Raw genomic sequence first — 19,931 nt, 5'->3', positions numbered from 1 at the left:
ACAGAGAGAGATCACAAGTAGGCAGAGAGGCAGGCAGAGAGAGAGAGAGGAGGAAGCAGGCTCCCTGCTAAGCAGAGAGCCCGATGTGGGACTCCATCCCAGGACCCTGAGATCATGACCTGAGCCGAAGGCAGCGGCTTAACCCACTGAGCCACCCAGGCGCCCGGGTTGTTTGTAGAATAGATCAATGATCTTAAAATTCCTAGGGAAGAAAACAAACATCTGTGAATAGCCAAACAAAATCCTTTTTTCAGATTTTATTTATTTATTTGTTTATTTGGGAGAGACCAAGTGAGAGAGTAGAGAGCTAGTGGAGGGAGGACCAGAGGGAGTCGGACAAGCAGATGCCGCGCTGTGTGGGGAGCCCAACGTGGCGCGTCATCCCACGACCTTGAGATCGTGATCTGAGCCAAAATCCAGAGTCGGACACTTAACCAACTGAGCCACCCAGACACCCCAAGAAAGGAAAAGGCTTCCCAGATACCAGACTGTACCATGGAGCGAGTTTGATCAGATGACTGTCATATTGAACTGGGAATTGTTAATCCAGAAATAGGTCACTTCATGTGAACATTTTAATATATAGCAAAAATATTTCTTAGTTCCATGAGAAGAGGCTGGATTAGTTCATAAAAGTTGTATTATGTTAGTTTCAAGCGTGTAACCGTGCCTGACATTTATGAGTCTGTTACTGTTTAATTTTGTTTGTTCATTTTGTTTTTTGGATTCCACGTGTAAGTGAAATCATATGGTATAAAAACAGAATTTCTTACAGTAACGATATTATGCACAGACCAATGATAAATTTTAAAAACTAAACAATTGAGAGATAAATTTGGCAGCAAAGACCTCACATAACAGCAATCTCTTATAAACTGACAAGAAAAAGACACGTAGTCCCTCAGAAAACTTATTAACAAAGGGTATGAGTGATCAGTTCATGTACGAATTCAGGTGACCAAGATCCATGTGCACAATGACCCTCAGGCTCTCGGTAGGTGAGTGGAATTCGGACTCCACTGGTGGGGTTTGCCGAAGGGGCTCACAGACTGCAGGAGAGCGGAGGTCTGCTCCCACCTGAGGTATAAACATGGCTTCTGTAGCCCATCTCCCACTTTGATGACTCTTTCTTTCTTTTTTTTTTTTTTTTTATTTTATTCATTTATTTGACAGCCCAATCAGGGGGAGCCCCAGGCTGAGGCAGAGGGAGAGGGAGAAGCAGGCTTCCCACTGAGCAGGGAGCCCCATGCGGGGCTTGATCCCAGGACCCTGAGATCGTGACCTGAGCCGAAGGCAGAGGCTTAACCCACTGAGCCACCCCGGCATCCCTTTTTCTTACTTCCCAAAAGAAGAGTGTTGACTCTTAAGAGCTTTTAGAGATTTTTAATCTTTACTGTATATCATTCTTTTCATTGTGTTTTATGTTTTCATTCCTCGAGTTAACTCCAGCAATATAGGATAATTTTCTGTGAAACTTAATTGTCTTTTTTGGACACTTACGTAGATGTGGATCATTTAAAAGATGGCTAGTGGTGGCAATTTAATTGGGAGTAGCTGTTCTTATAATTTGTTTTTTCAAATAAAGTAGATCGCTTTTTAAAAAATAAATCATCTTAACATCTTTATTTTTATTTATTTATTTTTTTCTTTTGAAAGATTTTATTCATCTATTTGAGAGCAAGAGAGATCACAAGTAGACAGAGAGGCGGATGGGGTGGGGGAAGCAGGCTCCCTGGTGAACAGAGCCCAATGCTGGACAGATCCCAGGACCCTGAGATCCTGACCCCAGCTGAAGGCAGAGGCTTAACCCACTGAGCCACCCAGGTGCCCTCTTAACATTTTTACTATCTAGACTAAAAGAAATGAAATCTGAATGATTTTTTTTTTTTTAAGATTTTATGTATTTATTTGAGAGAGCGAGAGATCCAGATAGCGAGAGAGCATGAACAGGGAGGAGAGGGAGAAGCAGGCTTCCTGGTGAGCCCGGAGCCCAGTGTGTCCTTGAGCTCAAGACCTGAGCCAAAGGCTGGCACGCACTTACCTGACTGAGCCACCCAGGTACCCAAAGGGATGAACATTTTTCAGGCAGAAGAGTTGAAAACTGAAACAAGATGAAACCAGAGAGGGAGACAAACCATAAGAGACTTAATATTAGGAAACAAACTGAGGTCTGCTGGAAGGGAGCCGGAGGTGGGGGGAATGGAGAAGCTGGTGGCAGACACTGGGGAGGGTATGTGCTGTGGTGACTGCTGGGTACAGTTGTATAAGACTGATGATCACAGATCTGTACCCCCGAATCAAATAATACATTATGTGTTAATTTTAAAAATTTAAAAAGAGGTTAATTGTCAAAATGCACAGTTGTGGTTTGCATGAAAGTCGTTCCCACTTGCAAAAACCTTTTTTGCTTATTAAGCTTATTTGAGAGAATATGCATTAAAGCACATTGCACCGAAACTGAACATAGCATTGTCAAATCTACTAAAATTAAATTAAAAAAAAAAAAAAAAGAAATCCTGGGGAGGAAAACACTCATTGCAAGTTACACTTGACCATTTCTGAGTTCCATTTTATAAAAAAATTTATTTATTTATTTGACAGAGAAAGACACACAGAGGGAACATAAGCATGGGGAGTGGGCAAGGGAGAAGCAGGCTTCCCGCTGAGTAGGGAGCCCAATGTGGGCCTGGATCCCAGGATCCTGGGATCATGACCTGAGCCAAAGGTAGACGGTTCATGACTGAGCAACCCAGGCGCCCCCTGAGCCATTTTTAAATGTTGTAAGCTCATTTAATATTCGCAGCTTTAAAGGTTGTAGAACTATATCGTAGCATAGTCTCCATGGGAAGGTTGGTAGAACCCCACAGAGGAGTTGGTGCTGTCTAGACGAGTATCTGTAGAAATAAACTCTGTTTTCTGACATTTTCCCCCCGGACATCTTTTTAGGGGAAACGTGGGGTATGAACTCATGACCCTGAGCCAGCCAGGTGCCCCTTCCCCTAACATCTTTATTATGACATAATTTACACTACAAAATTCACCCTTTTAAATGTGTAATTCACTGGTTTTTACTGTGTTCACAGAGTTGTGCAATCATGGCCACTATCTAATTCTAGAACATTTTCCCCATCTCAAAAAGAATCCCATTTGATATCCAAAGTACATATCCTGGCATTCAGACTGAAAATTACCTCCTGTTTCCTTTAAGTCAAGCATAACACAGTAGAAAGTATTTTACTTTTATACAAAGCCTTGCCAGTATTCCCAGGTTACTCCCTGTAGCTTGGTCAACAAGTTTTGGTTCCATTTGGTCTGCTTGGATTTCTTCTCTTTTGTTTGCCCCAGGATGAAGGTAGCTGACTGGTGTGGGTAGGAAGGGTGGTTTAGGAAAGGCCCTTTTATGGTCAGAGTCATTCTTCGCCTTTGATGTTGGTTTGCAGGGCGCTAGCTGATATGAACAATGACGGACGAATGGATCAAGTCGAGTTTTCCATAGCTATGAAACTCATCAAACTCAAGCTGCAAGGGTATCAACTCCCTTCCTCACTTCCCCCTGTCATGAAACAGCAACCCGTTGCTATTTCTAGCACACCAGCCTTTGGTAAGTCTGAAATGGACTTGGTTCCTATATTTCATTGTAGACCCTAAAAATACTTTTTCTTCTTTTTCCCCTTTTCTGTTTGTAGCCTTGTGGTATTCTAGGAGGTAGTTGGGTCCGAAAAATGATGGTCCTGGTCCTGTGCAGGCAGATAATGCTGGAGGAGAAGACCATATTCACATTGGAACCCTAGCATGTGTTAAAGAACAGAAGTTCACCTGAGTAGATTTGAAGTTGTCATTGGTTTTATTAAGCGGCTCTTGAAGGGGTAGCCGCCTGTGGAGCCACTAGAGGGGAGCTCAGAGAGGTTGTCTGAAATGGAAGGTTTTACAGGAGGGAGGGTGGGGCAAGAAAGCTGTTAGCAAAAGAAAAGAAAGGACTGTACCTGGCTAGATCATTTTCCCTGGAGGGATAGGTGTGTGGGGGGTGCTTCTTATCAGGCGATGAAGAGGGCGGATAGGACAGCTGACCTCACTGGTCCTGATCCTGGTCCGAAAATTCATGACTGACTGCCTAAGGCCGCGTGTTGCTGGAAGAGGTTGACTCTGCCATTAGTTTGATATTAAGTCCCAGGTTTGGTGACTTGGTCTGAGTGACACCATTTGGTTCCTGTGGTTTTCTTTTTAACAGGTGCTCGTAAACAAAACGAAAGCAAAGGTTCAGCCTGTTGGGGCAAACCACATACACTTGCGGTCTACCGCTGCATTTTCTTTTCATTGCCCTCACGACATCTTTGACCCTTGACAATGCCACATGCTTCCTTTTGGCTTCATTTTCCCCAGCACACAAACAGCTCCTTTGGATAATGGTATCTAGCAATATATTTTTAAATTCATAGTATTGAGAAACTGGCCCCATTAAAGTCTTCCTTGGAACAAAAGAAGCAGGACGAAATAAACAGTATCTCAGCTAAAAACCCAGCTCCATGAAAAGATACCTTTTAACCAGGTGTTTTTCTTAAAAACTAATCAGGAATTAATTGACTAAGATCACCAAGAGTTCTGATTTCTTCTGCTCTCACCCTAGACTTTAAAGATTACAGTAATCAGATCTAATATCTGATTCATGAGAAAGTTCTTAGACAGTTTTAACAAAACACAGAAGTTGTGGCTAGAGTTTCCCTTTCTTCCTCCTAATAGATCCGGATGACAGGTGATCCGGTGAAGTAGGTTTGGAAGGGGGCAGACCGTAGCAGTGCAGGTTGTCTCTGATATAATTAATGATAAGCTGAGATAAAGACATAACTGTGGTTTTACTGAATAGATTTACTCTTAAAAACAAACTGTGCATTGCCTTTGTTTTGGTGATGTTTAATCACAAGACTTGTGGTCATAAAGGGAAGGGTGCAGGTTTGGGGTCAGGCAAGGATCCGGGGATCCAAGAGAAGAAAAGAGAAACTCAGGAAATCACACAGGAGCAAAAGCTAGGAAGAGCGGAGGTGGAGGACGACTTGTCCTCTCCACGTGACTAGAGCCCTGGTTGGCTTTGTCCATTGTGTGTTCGCAGCCCTCAGCCCTTAGCTGGCCAGCTTATTGAAGGACAGATGGTTCTGAATTCCCTGAAGGTCCTTGTAGCCAACCTTTGGTCAGGACCTGTGGGTTAAAACGGCTAAAGGGTATTTGGTTTTCTTTTGGCTTCCCTTCCGGTGCTGCAAGAAGATACCTCAGGGGGGCAGAGAGTCGAATAACCTGAGGCATCCCATTTCCTCTTTTTCCCTCAAACCCAGGGGTCAGTGATTCTCCCTCTAACATTTAATATGTCTTCTCTTATTCCATTCTACAGCAGGACTTTCAACTCTAGAGTCACTGCTGCTTTATTTCCATGAGGTTGCGGCCTCGCTTGCCCAAGGGGTTCACTGTCACTTAAGTAAGCTGCCCCTTCCTCCAAGGGAGCCTGGAATTTCTTTCTTTCTTTTTTTTTTTTTTTTAAAGATTTTATTTATTTATTTGACAGACAGAGATCACAAGTAGGCAGAGAGGCAGGCAGAGAGAGAGGAGGAAGCAGGCTCTCCGCGGAACAGAGAGCCCGATGCAGGGCTCGATCCCACGACGCTGGGATCATGACCTGAGCTGAAAGCAGAGGCTTTAACCCACTGAGCCAGCCATGTACCCCCGGAGCCTGGAATTTCTGAGCCCCCATTCTGCCATCCAGTCCTGAGCTCCTGCCCGGGGCTCCTCCACTGCCTTTCTTCCCCCTCCTTTTCGTCACATCAGCATCCTCAGTAAATTATTTCCAATAAGTTAATTAATAATTAATAATTTAATTATTTCCAATAATTATTTTCCAATAATTTCCAAATCACCAGGGAATGGCAGAACATGAGAGAAGTTAAAAGTACGTGTGTCCTAACCAGGTTTTTGCTTAGCTTTGCTCAAACACCTGACCTTTGCTAGTATTTCTAGTTCTACCTCTCAGCTTAACCCAGGATAATTTTTTTTTTTTTTTACACTACTTATGTGGCTATTCGAAAAGAAAATCATTTGTTACTAGGATGATTACTTTCTAGTTAATAGTAAAAATTATGTGGCCAGGCATTTCCTGGCCCTTTTACATATTATACCTGCAGGTATTGTATTTTATTTGGTCACAACAGTAACTATAAAATCTGCAGAAATTATTAGCCCTGTTACATGAATGAGAGAACCGAGGACACAGGAAGGTGAACAGTTGGCTTAAGACCACATTCCTAAAAAGGGAGGTGGAGCCTCTCCAGACACGGTTTATCAAAGGCTCTTGGTTTCCTTACCACCTTCTCTCTTCCCACGTTCATTCTCACCAAACCATAGGGGTGGCATGGTGTGGCACTGTCCACGCTTCATGGTCTGCAGGGGTGCTGAGGCACGGTTAACACATGGAATTAAGGCTAGCTGTGGGTTTAGCAACTGTTTTGTTCACCTCTTCTGTTACGGAGAGAAAAAGGGGTTGTAGTGAGTGGTGCTGTGACTTGCCCAAGGGTAGCGAGTTGTATTGTAGGAAATTCTGTGAGTGTGCCGGGTATCTTTTTCTTTCAGTGGAGGAAGGAATATTACACAGAGAATAATTCCTTTTTGACTATATATTCAACAACTGTTTCAGGGGGAATTTGTCTTTTGTTTAATTTTTTTTTTTTTTGGCCAGATCCCATGGTTTTATTAGATTAAACCATCATTATTATTTTTATTATTATTATTATTATTTTTAGAGTGTAGAGGGGCAAAGGGAGAAAGAGAGAATCTTAACCAGGCCCCATGCCCTGTGTGGAGTCTCTTACGGGGAGTAACCCTGAGATCATAATCCGAGTCAAAAGAGTCTGGCTCCTGACCAACTGAGCCACTCAGGCACTGCAGATTAAACCATTATATTTATTTATTTATTTATTTATTTACTTATTTTAAAGATTTTATTTATTTATTTGACAGAGATCACAGGTAGGCAGAGAGGTAGACAGAGAGAGAGGAGGAAACAGGCTCCCTGCTAAGCAGAGAGCCCTATGCGGGGCTTGATCCCAGGACCCCGGGGTCATGACCCGAGCCGAAGGCAGAGGCTTTAATGCACTCAGCCACCCAGGCGCCCCTAAACCATTATTTTTAAACCCCAACTGTGTGTCCTAGTTACTGGGAACAGGTTGGTAAGCAGGACATCATGGCTCCTGCTACTGTGAAGCTTCTTTTTACGTCGGGGAAAGTAAGCAAGTAGATGAACGGCTTCAGGGCAAGATAAGGGCAATCAGTTCTGTAAAATGGTAATATGATAGAGATACTGATGGGAGAAAGTGATCAGGCAGAATTCTCCTTGGAGAGATGACTTTGAGCTGACCTAGACAGGAGAGTGTGGAGAACCAAGGCGAGAAACCTTCCAGGCAAATGGAACAGCAATTAACAAAGGTCCTAAGGCAAAAATGAAGTTGGTATGTTCAGGAAACAAAAACGAGAGCAAAGCAGTACTGGCTGAGGTATTGGTAGGCCTTATGGGCAAGGAGGGAGGGCAAGAGCCAGATGGTTTAGGGCCTAATAAAACCACTAAGGAATCAGACTTGTTTTCTAGGGGCAGTGGAAAGCTACAGAGAACTTCCAGGTAGGAGAGTAGACATTTAGAAAACAGATAGATAGACATTTAGAAAACATAATCTTCTGTTATCTGAAGACTGGGTTGCTGGGGGAACCAAAGTAGCATCAGGGAAATCGGGGGGGGGGGGGGGAAGGTTTTTGCTGTGGGCAAGAGGTGATGATAGTGATAATCAGTATGGGTAGTGATAATCTGTGGAAGATAGAATAGGGTTAGGCTCATTGTATCCTGTATTTTGGAGGAAAAGTATATCAGGCTTTGGTCTCATTAGGTTTGAGAGATTTAGTGGATTTCCAAGGAGGCAGGTGAATCCATGGGTCTGGATCTCAGAAGAGAGACCATCAGCTCTGGGAGAATTGGAATATGCGTGGCATTAAAAGCCCTGGGACTGGATGAAATATCTTAGAATGTGTAGTTAGAGCAGGCAGAAGACCTGGGACCAAGCCTCGGCGTGCTGTGACGTTTAAAGGTGTAGTCAAAGGGGAAGAAGCAAGAGGAGGCGGGTTGCCCAGTGGCCAAGAACATTTTCAAGGAGGGAGCGTTCTATTATTTGAGTTGCTTCTGTGAGAATGAGGAAGAATGGGACAGAACAGTGATTGGATTTGGCAAGATGACCTTGAAAAGCGGTTTCTTTGGAGTGGTACAGACAAAAGCCTAGTTGGAGGCTTGGAAGAGGGGAGAGTTTGACTGTGAAGAGAGACCGCTGGAAGAGCCTGTCAGCCTTCCCAAGGCTGGTGTGTTCCGGATGGGAAGTGCCCCTGGATTTTTATTTTTATTTTTAATTTTTGTTTTTCCTAAAGGTTTTATTCATTTAGTTGACAGAGATCACAAGCAGGCAGAGAGGCAGGCTCCCTGCCGAGCAGAGAGCCTGAAGCGGGGCTCCATCCCAGTCTCTGGGATCATGACCTGAGTCGAAGGCAGAGGCTTTAACCCACTGAGCCACTCAGGCGCCCTGCCCCTGGATTTTTAAAAGAGAGAGGGAAAACCCAATGGTTGAAGAGAGGTGGGAAAATATCAGGAATTAAGATTGATTGATTGATTGATTTTAAACATTTTATTTATTTGACACAGAGAAATCACAAGTAGGTGGGGGGGGGGGAAGAGTGGAGTCTGATGCGGGACTCGATCCCAGGACCCTGAGATCATGACCTGAGCCGAAGGCAGAGGCTTAACCCACTAAGCCACCCAGGTGCCCAGGAATTAAGATTTAGCACAGTCAAGAGAGATGGTTACAAAACACAGCCTCTGGCAGATTTATTTCTTCAGAAATATTTAGAAAATACTCATTTAGTAAAGGTTGTCAGTTGGCAAGAAGATGATGATCTTCATAGCAGCTACTTTTAAAAGCTGGCCCAATAAAGCTTCTACCTGTGACAAACCCCCCACACTGTGGAGAAATGACTGGGGGTGGAATCAGTTGAGCAGGGCAGCGACGCAGACACCACAGGAGGAGAAGGTCCAGACCAACGTGGGGGTGGAGAACAGAGGCTGGAAATCCCAGGAAGCAAGGCGCACATAAAAATGAGTGACGGGCAGTATCAGGCAAGGTCAGATCCCACACAAAGTTATTATTAGAAAAAGGAGAATAAAGAGCCGACTAACGCCCCATGAACAGTGATGGCACCCCAGTAACCTGCAATTTCCAAAGCTAAAAAATACTAAGAAAATGACACAAGTCGTGGAAGACCAACACAATCGGAATTTTAAAGCTGTGGAAATAAGGCGACAGAACTCAGGAAAGAAGCAGAAAGGGGGGAAAAAAGTCATTTCAGAAATGGAGACCAAACTAGAAGCCACTCCAGAGACACTATCGCAAGAGAAACCGAAGGTGAAGAGGATGATTTTCAAGAATGAAAACAGATTGAACAAGAGATAATAAGGAGTTGAGGAAAAGTGACCCGTATTGAAGGCAAAGGAAATTAAATAAAGGGAGATGGAGTCCCTAAAGAAGAAGACCGAAGCAAGGGACGAGAACAAATGGCAAAGACTAGTTGAAGACAACTTCCTGGACATAAAGGATTTGAAACTGTGTTTGAAAGAGGATTTCACGTGCTTGAGAATATCAGCCTGGAGAAACCAACACTAAGATAAATTCTAATAAGACAAAAAATTATTTGGGTATGTAGAAAAAGGAAGCACATGACTTACAAGGGAAAGAAAATTAGAATATCTTCAGACTTTTTCTCCAGCAGTGCTTTATCTCAGAAGGAAATGGTGACATAGTTAGGATTATCAAGGAACTACTAAGCCAAGAATTTTGTGTCCAGAAGAACCAGGCCACCCAATTTTCCAACTCTCTGGACACTAATTTACTATCTTATAATTAAACTCAATTCTGACAGTAACTGCTGGAGTTAGCGTCACATTCTGAGGACGGAAAGGCCCAGTCCCACAACGCTGCCCTCACTTCATGCTTGAGTCACAAGCGCTGGGTCCCCAGGGTACCCCTACTTCTCTCCAACTTGACTACAAAGTCCGAGGCTCCCACACACCTTGCTTCCTCTTTCTGTAATTTGCTAGAACAACTCACAAAACTCAGGGAAGTATTTACTTAGGTTTGTCAGTTCGTTATAAAGGATATGACGAAGGATACATACAAATGTGTAGGCACAGGAAGAGGTATAGAAGGTCAAAGCCCGGTAGGATCCTGAGTGTGAGATCTACTGTCCCCGTGGAGTTGGGGTGGGCCACCCTCTCAGCATGTGCTTGTGTTTTCCAGCGTGGAAGTTCTCCAAACCCTGTAGTAGGAGTTTTTACGGAGCCTTCCTTATACAGATGTGATTGCTACATCCTTCCTTGGCCATTGATTAGCTCAGTCTCTAGCCCCTCTACGCTCGCAGCCTGAGGTCTGTATGGATGTAGGGAGGGGTGGCATGGGATTGAACATTGTGTCCCACTGACCATGCTGTGGTCTTGCCGATGACCAGCCCTTGGCCTGTATCTGTTTAGGGACCCTGCCACCAGTCTTCTTATCCGAATACAAAAAGACACTCTTATCACTCCAGAAATTCCAGGGGTCGTAGAAGCTCCTGTGTCAGGAACCAGGGGCAAAGACCAAATGTTGTAACAAAAGATGTTCCTATCAGTCAGGAAATCACAAGGGTTGTAGGAGCTCTGCCAGGAACAGGAATCAGGAACCCCGTTGGAGAGGGGGTGGACAAAGACCAGATATATATTTCTTATTATGTCACAGTACCAGAAGTTCAGACAGAGAAACAAAAAAGGAAGGAAGCATTTATTTAATTCTATGATTTCTTCACTCTGGTTAGAATGCTCTGTAAAGAGTAATTTCCGTGTCCAGTGTTTTGTCTCTCTGAGGTTCAGTGTGTAAAGGAAAGGCAGGATAGAGGTTTGATTTGTTTTCCTCTTTTATTTTTTTTCTTTTCCTCCTTTATTAATACCAGTTTTCAGCATAAATTTATTACCCATGATGGCCAATTAGAATATTTTGTTTGTTTTTATGTATCATTATGAATTCATAAATTTAATTCTCTTTTTGTTCTATTAGTTACGATTCTTACTGATCCTCAACCTTGGCCCGTAGGTCCCTCTTCAAGTTGGGTCTTGTGCCCTTACTATGTGATCCTTGACGTAATTTTTGGTATTCTCCAAAGTGATTAATCTGACTTTATATGTATGTATATATATATAAGTTTTTTTTTTTCTGAGTTTCTGTTGTAAATGGAGCTATATTACAACTGGAAAATGATTTGCTTCTTCGAATACTCTTGGATTAATTGTCACTGAATGTGGACAAGGGATTCTGTGTGAATTTTGTTGGGGTTTTTCCTCCCTAGGAATAGGAGGTATCGCCAGCATGCCGCCACTCACAGCTGTCGCTCCAGTGCCAATGGGATCCATTCCAGTTGTGGGAATGTCTCCACCTCTAGTATCTTCTGTTCCTACAGCAGCAGTGCCTCCCCTGGCCAACGGGGCTCCCCCTGTCATACAGCCTCTGCCCGCATTTGCTCATCCTGGTATGTGACCTGCTCAGTCCACAGGCTGAATTTTTACGTGTGTTTTACTCTTCCGTCTTGCTGAATCTTCTGTCTTCACTTTCTGATTCTCTTTGAGCGGCATTTTGTTCCGGAGGAAACTATCTTCCTTCAAACTTGGTATCTCATTTTTTCCAACATATTAAGCGGGCTGTGCGAGGCCAAAGAGAAGTGCAGGAGAGTGAAATGCCGGATCTGGTACTGTATGGGCAAAGGTGAACTTGACAGCTAAAATCTAAGAGCATAATTCCCTTTCCAGGGCTTGACAGGAGCAAGTGAGATTTGAGCAGTAATTGAACATTTTTTATTTCCATGTGTCAGTTACTACTTTTCTCCAGCTGCTAGGAATTGCTGATAAACAGCCCATTCCCTTAGGAGTTGGATTATGTTTGGGGAGAAGAAGGAACATTGTATATTCCTTTTTTTTTTTTTTTCCTTTGAAGCGGCACAGTGAATCAGGTGGAAGGGAGAAGGACATTGATTAAATGGCTAGATGCATTAAGGATGGAGTAGTACCCTCTCGCTTCATTGAAGGAAAGGATTAGAAAGTTCCTGGTGTAACTAGTTTCATTTTGAGACTTAACTGGAAGGCTTTTCCCTTTAGTGAAAAGAAAGCATAAACTATAGATGTGGTCTACAAATCTTAGTAAACTCATATCCGGTGGGGGAAGAATTTTTTTCAAAGATTTTATTTATTTGTTTGAGAGAAAGCAGGGGAGGAGCAGAGCAAGAGGCACAAGCAGATTCCGTGCTGACTGTTGAGCCCGATTTGGGGCTCCGTCCCATGACCCTGAGATCATGACCGGAACCCAAACCAAGAGTCGCATGCTTAACTAACTAAGCCATCCAGGTGTCCCTGGGGGAAGGTTTTTTTTTTTTTTTTAAAGTACTTTGGCTGTGTTTGCCTAATTCGGTAGTGAGGATGCCCTGGGTTTTAGCTATGGGTGATGATTGTATTTGAGTCATCATTTCTCTGCCCAGCTATGTGGGTTTATTACATCTGTCAGGATCTGTCTTTGATTTAATAGCCAAAGAATCTAAATATGCCACCGTTTTTTGTTATTGTTTTTAAGATTTTCTTGTCCCACGTAGTTCCCTTCTCATTTGTGACCATGTCTGCAGGTAGAATGACAGCTGAGAAAATTGTGGGCAGTTGCTTTTCCAATAGTATCTGTGAATCCACACGCTCTGTCTCCCTTCTTTTGTGGCTGGTGGTACATGTTGCTGGATTAGTGGGCGGAGGAGGATGAGGCTGCGGCTCAGCGTTTGTCCCTGGGACATGGCTAACCGGGCTGAATTAGAATCAGACATGAGAGCTGGCCCTCCCTAGCATCCCCACGGTGTCAGGCCAGGACTTCAAGACTCTGACATTTTGGCTCTGCTCATCTGGAACTTCCACTCCATTAGCACAAGTAAAGAAAATGGCATATCCTATGTATTTAAGCTGCTGTTTCTTAAGCTGTTGGGATAGATCCCATAAAATGTGATAGGAAACCTTTAACAGAGAGTTAAATCCATGGATTGTAAACAGTTCTACTTAGTAAGGTGATTTTTAGCAGAAATGAGCAAATGTGGAAAATTTTTTGCCAAGGGGCAGGGAGTGAGGGGGGAATGACTCTTTTGGAGTCCTGGCTGATAAGGGAAGAATAATTTTTGCCTCATATTTGGTGACTGTGTATTCTCATTTTCTTTCATTAGTAGAGAAATGTTTCTTTTTTTCATAGGATTAAAATTTTCAGCATTTATTTATTTTTACAGCAGCCACATTGCCAAAGAGCTCTTCCTTTAGTAGATCTGGTCCCGGGTCACAGTTAAACACTAAATTACAGAAGGCACAGTCATTCGATGTGGCTAGGTAAGTGTGCTTGTTTAATATCTTCTATTTTGTAGGATGCCAGTAATTAGTTCTAGATAATGTTACCAGGTTTTATCACATACATGTTACAGAGATGATAAAGAACATGACATTTCTTCGAAAAGCTTTGGGTGTTATTTTTTTAGCAAGGAAAACAAATAGGTACCAGTTTTACTGATGTTTAAACATATTGAAATCGAACTCCAGGTAGGAGGGAAAATAACTATTTTGTATTAATCATTTAAGAGTTTATATATAAAATTTTTTAGATGAAGATTAGAGCCACCGTTTGCCTTATTTTTAAATATATCTCAGATAATCTCATGGCATCTGTGTGGTTTGTTATTGAAACCTTATTTTAAACCACCTTTTGTGAAATGAATTAATTCAGATTAGTGGACGGTCGTTACTAATCAAATACGTGGCCCAATTTTGGGAAAGCTGGTATGACCTTACTGCTTATATTTTGACCGATCTTGGTTTCATGTGATCTTTCTTATTTTTATTTCCTTTTACCTCTTAATTCCCCCCTTGCATACTGTTGCACTAGGATGAAAAGTTGAAGTCTCTCTGTAAGCCATCTGAGAACTATTGCAGTTAAAAGGGGACGTAAATGAAGATGTTTCCGTCTTGTCTTGTTTTAGTCCTCCTTCGAAATCTTTCCGAAGTAATCCAAGTCATTCTCCCACTTTAACGAGAAGAGTGTATAGAACGTAGTTGAACAATGTATAACCCTTTATAAAATGATTTAAAGGAAATGCATACACTGAAAAGCATCATGCCGAATGCTGATTTATGCACACTATAGCTCTCGAAATGCTCACTGTCTTCCCTAAAAGCTGACTCCATTCTTCTATGTTGTAGATAAGGAGGAAGCCCAGAGACATTAATCATTTGCCCAGAATAGCCCAACTCTGAAGTGGCAGAGCCAGGAGTTGAACTGAGTTCTTTCTGATGTTAAGGCATGATTTCCTAACCATGGAAGTTTGCTCTGGGAGCTTGGTTTAATGGTGGTGTACTGGTATTTGTGTTCCACTCAGTTAAGGTTGTACTCCTAAGATTCCAGAACATCATTGAGTGTCTGTATGCTAAACACCTCATTAATCCCACTCAGGCCCCACTACCACCTGCAGTTAGATACTGTCTCAGAATTGTGAATGAGGAAGAAAACCCCGAGAGGTTAAAATCCTCACTGATGGTTTACATGTTACCACAAGGCAGAGCTGAGATGTATCTAACACTGAATTCCTTCTTTCTTAGTCTCTCTCTGTTACTGTGCTGAAGTTTGGGGTTTTCTGTGTCTCTTCCACGAGAGATTTTCAGATCTGCCTTAAAATTGATTTGTGACACAAGAATGAATAAATAATCAGTATCAGCAAACATTAATGCTATTAAGACAACTGCTGTTGGGGATTTTTCGGGTAGTCACCTTTTTAATAATTTAAATTTCCAGCAGATTTTTAGAATGTGGCATCTAGTTTTTGGTTACCTGTTAGTGAGGAGTTCAGTGCATTTAAATTTTCAGGAAAGTCTCAGCAGAAAACTTGGACTTGATAAGTATAATCTGGGGCAGCTTCTGTGTGCAACACCCTGTATTTCTGGGGTGCAGGGGAGAGATAATTAGCTTTTGACAAGTAGGCAAGCGTTGGAATCAGCAAAATATTAGTTAGTTTAAAATGAGAGACGTGTTGTGGAATTACTCACAGCAGAATCGATCTTGGTAAGTGTTTTTTATTAAGAAATGTGTAAGAATTGAAAAAGTGGATATAATTAGATACTTTTCAAGTGTTTGGGAGTTGTTTACTATGCTTTATGGAGTGTGTATTACAAATATGAGTGCATAGATAACATATATAAATGATGACTAAGAGATTTAGTTTTTTAAAATTTTGCTTTTTATATATGAGAAATAGATATTTTTGTTGAAATCAAAGGAAATTGCAAATGGGACATTAGTTATAATCTGCCCTGGAAATGGAATGCCATCTTTTACTGAGAGCTTAGCCGTTGTGTTTAAAGTGTCCAGCTTAGACCCAGGCTCTGGCAAGCCGTAGGTGATAGTTGTGTGGAACTACCCTGAGACCTGATCACTAAGGAGGTGTAGACCCCACCGACTGCTGGTAGTTGTTTCCGTGGCTCAGCAGGGAAAGGTCAGCCCTGGATTGCAGGCCAGAAAGCAAAGCTCCTTCCATTACTAGCCCCTGATTTGCCATGACCCTGGGCATGCTCTGTTCACTCTCCCTTTGTGGGAATCGAAACTCCCCAGAATGAAATGGTTCCCCTTCATTACGAAGTTAATGTATTTTGCTCAATAGAAAGTTATAAATATTAAAGAATGAATATTTTTATTTTTTTTAAGATTTTATTTATTTAACAGAGAGAAAGAGATCACAAGTAGGCAGAGAGGCAGGCAGAGAGAGAGGGGAAAGCAGGCTCCCTGCTGAGCAGAGAAACCTATGTGGGGCTTGATCGTAGGACCCTGAGATCACGATCTGAGCTTAAGACAGCAGCTTAACCTTAACACTGAGCCACCCACGTGCCTGGAATGAATACCTTTGGAGGAAGTTAATCTGTTTGCTATCAGCATTGCTTTTTAAGCCAAAAGAGAACTGTTCTAGAAGTTTGGAAAAGCCTGGGCACTAGTGTATCACTTCATTGACAAGGAGATTTTTCTGTATTTTGTAGAACCTTTCAATTATGACTGGTATCAATAACTTGGAGCTGTCACTTGGTCTGCTGTGTTTACCCTCGATTCTTTGGGGGGAAAAAAAAAGCATATCTATTTTGAGAGAAATGTTTCTAACCTTAAAATACAGAAATACTCATTACAGAAAATCCAGAAGTAGTGATTAGAAAGTGAATAAAATGGTAAAGCTGTTTTCTAGAGAAGTTCTTAGTTCACTGGTGTTAAGGAATGTCAATATGTTCCTCATTGTTCATCCTCTTTCCGCACAGTGTCCCTCCCGCGGCAGAGTGGGCTGTCCCGCAGTCGTCCAGACTGAAATACAGACAGTTATTCAATAGTCATGACAAAACTATGAGTGGACACTTAACAGGTATTTACAAATGAGAATGAATTTAGTGAAATGTGATTTTGATTCCAAATGCAGATTGCTTCCAGATGTTAAACTATAGGTAGTCTCCAAATGCCTTTCTCTATTTGCTTTTTTTCGGAAATAGGGTTTTCATTGTCCTTCTTGTCGTGAGTTCTCGTCTACTGATAACGCCACAGTTAAATTTCTTCTCCAGTGCCTCAGGCTTTGAGCTGGGTGCTTCTTGGTAAATGGAACATACACCCAGGGTCCTGCTGCACAGTGGACACCACTAGCATGCAAATCAGAGTGCTAGCGCAGAAACACTGCTGTAAGCACAAACTGGTTCAGGTTCTGAAGTCCTGCTTTGTACATGAACTTAAACCTGTCTGCTCAAAGAGCCCGTGTTTAAGGCAGTTTGCAGGCTGAAGTTAATTGGTCAGGGAGTTTTGAATCTGCCTCTGCCACTATCTAGCTTGGAGGTCAGTTTACTTACTTAGATCTTATTTCTTGTACAAGAGGTCAGAGTTAGGTTATATGAACTCTGTGGATTTAAGGAAAGAAAAAAAAAAAGAGTTGGTTATCTATATCACTCGAAAGGATTTTACGATACTATCCAGAGGTGTTTCTAATGAGGGCTGCTAAACAATCCAGAATTGTAAAAAGTGTAATTTTAATAAGGAGAATAGACACCTCTGATCTGAACATTGAGAAGGGACGAATTGTAATTGCCCTTTAACAAATACAGAAGGAAGAAGGAAGAGTGGATTTTCCTGCAGTGGAGCAAGATATTTTAAATTTCTGAGTCTTACTATCTTTTTTTTTTTGTGCTATCACTTACAATTGTAATTTTTACTTCCAAAAGAAAAGTTCATCTGTTAAAAAATATCAGGGTTGGGTGAGATTTGGGAGGGTCTCATCTAATCGTGAGCCTTACCCCTAATAGAAGGATCTCAACAGTCTTTTCAAGTAAGTATATATTTATATCCAAGGGGGGGCAACTTGTAATTATACACAAATTTTCTAAATGCCACACTCACTCTGTTAAAACATAGCTGTCATTTTTGTGCATACTGTGGGAAACCAGTCCTGCTTATTATATAGGCACTGAAGGAATATTCAGTAGTACAGTTTTGTTTTGTTTTTAAGATTTTATTTATTTATTTGACAGAGAGAGAGATCACAAGCAGGCAGGCAGAGACACAGGGGGGAAGCAGGCTCCCCACCAAGCAGAGAGTCTGATGTGTGGCTCGATCCCAGGATCCTGGGATCATGACCTGAGCCAAAGACAGAGGCTTAACCCACTGAGCCACCCGGACGCCCCCAGTAGTACATTTTTAAGTATAATTCTACATGGTCTGTTTCACACTAGTGCTTGGTATAGACCCAAAACTATGTTGTCAGTGAATCTGAGAACAATTCTTCTAAGCATAGTTGGTGTTTGCTGTGAATTAATTAAAAGAATATTCCGATGTGACATCGATGCAGCAGTCCTCTTTCTTGGTAGGATCCTTCGTTTTATGAATGAAATGCAGTGTCTTCTTCCCAGAGATAATGATGCAGGGTCTTAATATTTAGAACTTTTAATATGTGAGGTAGACGGTAAAATTTGATATATACCTGAATGAGCAGATTTTGTTCATGTTTATCTGCGTATTTAACTCTCTGAGCTTGTGATACGAGCTCGTCCGCTGTGGGAAGTGACGCTAATCTAGCAGTGGCACATTTGACTCCACTGATTACTTGGGTTCGTTTAGCTGAAACACCTGTTGTGGGGGGGGTCCCCCTTCGTTCCTTCTCAACTCGATGTGTTTGCTGTTACATGCTATTAAGAGAGACAATTTTAAAAAACAGAGCCCGTTCTTTAATCAAGATAATGTAATGTAATGCAGCTATGGAATTCTGACAATCCTCTCCATGTGAGCCTCTCTCAGAGAGGGATTTTATTAGTCTTGCATTCTGAAACAATGAATATGCTATTTAGTTATTCACATATTAATCACAAAGGCTGAAGTGTTAGGTGTTTGAGATAAAGCATTAACTCTAATCATTTCTGTCTTTCCTGTGCTTGCTTTCCCACACGAACCTGGGTGCCCACAGTACAAGCCGTACTTATGAACTGGGGATTTCTGTTTCTCCCCATGTTTCCCTAGAAGCCAGTATCCCCAACTGATATCCCTTTACGGATGTGGGCTTCCACAGGATAGTTCTCCGTTCAAGAGTTCAGTTTTATGCTGTTCTGTTAGGCTCGGAGGCCGTGCTGGCCATCTCTTCTGTTGTTTCACAGCCTTGTCTAAAGACGTACGGAGTCAAGTATTAGAATTGCAGAAGACAGCGGGGTCTTCTAGTGTGGTAGTTAACAAACTATTATAGAGAACAAAACCATAAGCATATCAGGCTTACATTTTGTCTGCCACAGCTACTCAGCTGTGCCATTGTCGTATAAAAGGAGCCAGGGTCTCGCTCCAGTGAATGGGCAGGAAAACGTCATTTACCAAAACAGATTGGGGGGTGGGGCGCCTGGGTGGCTCAGTGGGTTAAAGCCTCTGCCTTTGGCTCAGGTCATGATCCCGGGGGTCCTGGGATCGAGCCCTGCATTGGGTTTTCTGCTCAGCAGGGAGCCTGCTTCCTCCTCTCTCTCTCTGCCTGCCTCTCTGCCTACTTGTGATCTCTGTCTGTCAAATAAACAAATTAAAAAAAAAAAAAAAAAAACAGATGAGGGACCAGATACGGCCTGTGGGCCGTGGCTGTCTACTAGATAGCTGTAGATCGTTCCCTGTACTTACAGAAGTAGGACCTTAACTCTGAGAGAGTGAAAGTACCTTTGTTAGTGTCATATACCATTGGGGAGCCGGAAGACTTGGGACTGGAATCCAAGTCTCCTGCTGCCCATCCAGGCCCAGGACAAGGTCTTTTTGTTTATTATTACGTTTTTTATTGTTTATTGGTAGTAGGTCAAACACTCTGTTCCTTGTATGCAGTTCTGAAGTGGAGAGAATTGTTACAAGTATCAAAGCATTCACCAAAGTTTTGCTAATTCTACTTTAATGTTCCAGTATGCCAAGTATAATATTAGCGACTAAACAAAATGATCAGTGTACTTTCCTCATTCTAGTGTACCACGGAACTTCTAGAGCTTTCACATTAAAGAGAATTGCTTCTCAGAGTCTCCCAGTACACAGACGCCAACACACGTGCAAGCACACACATACACACACACACACACACACACACACACTCGTCCAACAGGAATGTGTACATATGTATGCCAAAACCTAGAAGGTTTGCTCTTCATAATAGCCTCAAACTGAAAACTATCTGAATGCCCATCAACAGAATGGATACATAGATTGTTATGTGTTCACAAAATGATACACCACACAGCACTTAGGGTTCTTGTCCTACAA

The 19,931-nt window shown here is 42.2% G+C and overlaps 1 protein-coding gene across 14 annotated transcripts in view; it reads left to right on the top strand.

The window, feature by feature from the left end:
• ITSN1 (intersectin 1) overlaps positions 1–19,931 on the top strand; it is a 223,017-nt gene that overhangs the window by 81,754 nt on the left and 121,332 nt on the right. For 13 of the 14 annotated variants that reach the window (XR_014309746.1, XR_014309747.1, XM_082723504.1 and 10 more), the window contains exons 5-8: positions 3,441–3,601; positions 11,440–11,619; positions 13,396–13,492; positions 16,448–16,548. Coding sequence is in view for 12 of the 14 variants with exons in the window: in XM_082723504.1 (XP_082579630.1) it covers positions 3,441–3,601; positions 11,440–11,619; positions 13,396–13,492; positions 16,448–16,548 (539 nt within the window). In the remaining 2 variants the exon portion in view is untranslated. Of the gene's footprint in view, positions 1–3,440; positions 3,602–11,439; positions 11,620–13,395; positions 13,493–15,120; positions 15,213–16,447; positions 16,549–19,931 lie in introns of those variants that run through there. The other variant, XM_082723505.1, reaches the window with a different exon arrangement.

The sequence above is a fragment of the Mustela nivalis genome (genome assembly GCF_964662115.1).
Source record: "Mustela nivalis genome assembly, chromosome: 1".
NCBI classification, from domain to species: domain Eukaryota; kingdom Metazoa; phylum Chordata; class Mammalia; order Carnivora; family Mustelidae; genus Mustela; species Mustela nivalis.
Note: the sequence above shows the minus strand (reverse complement) of the source record. Positions and strands in the feature narration are given on the sequence as shown.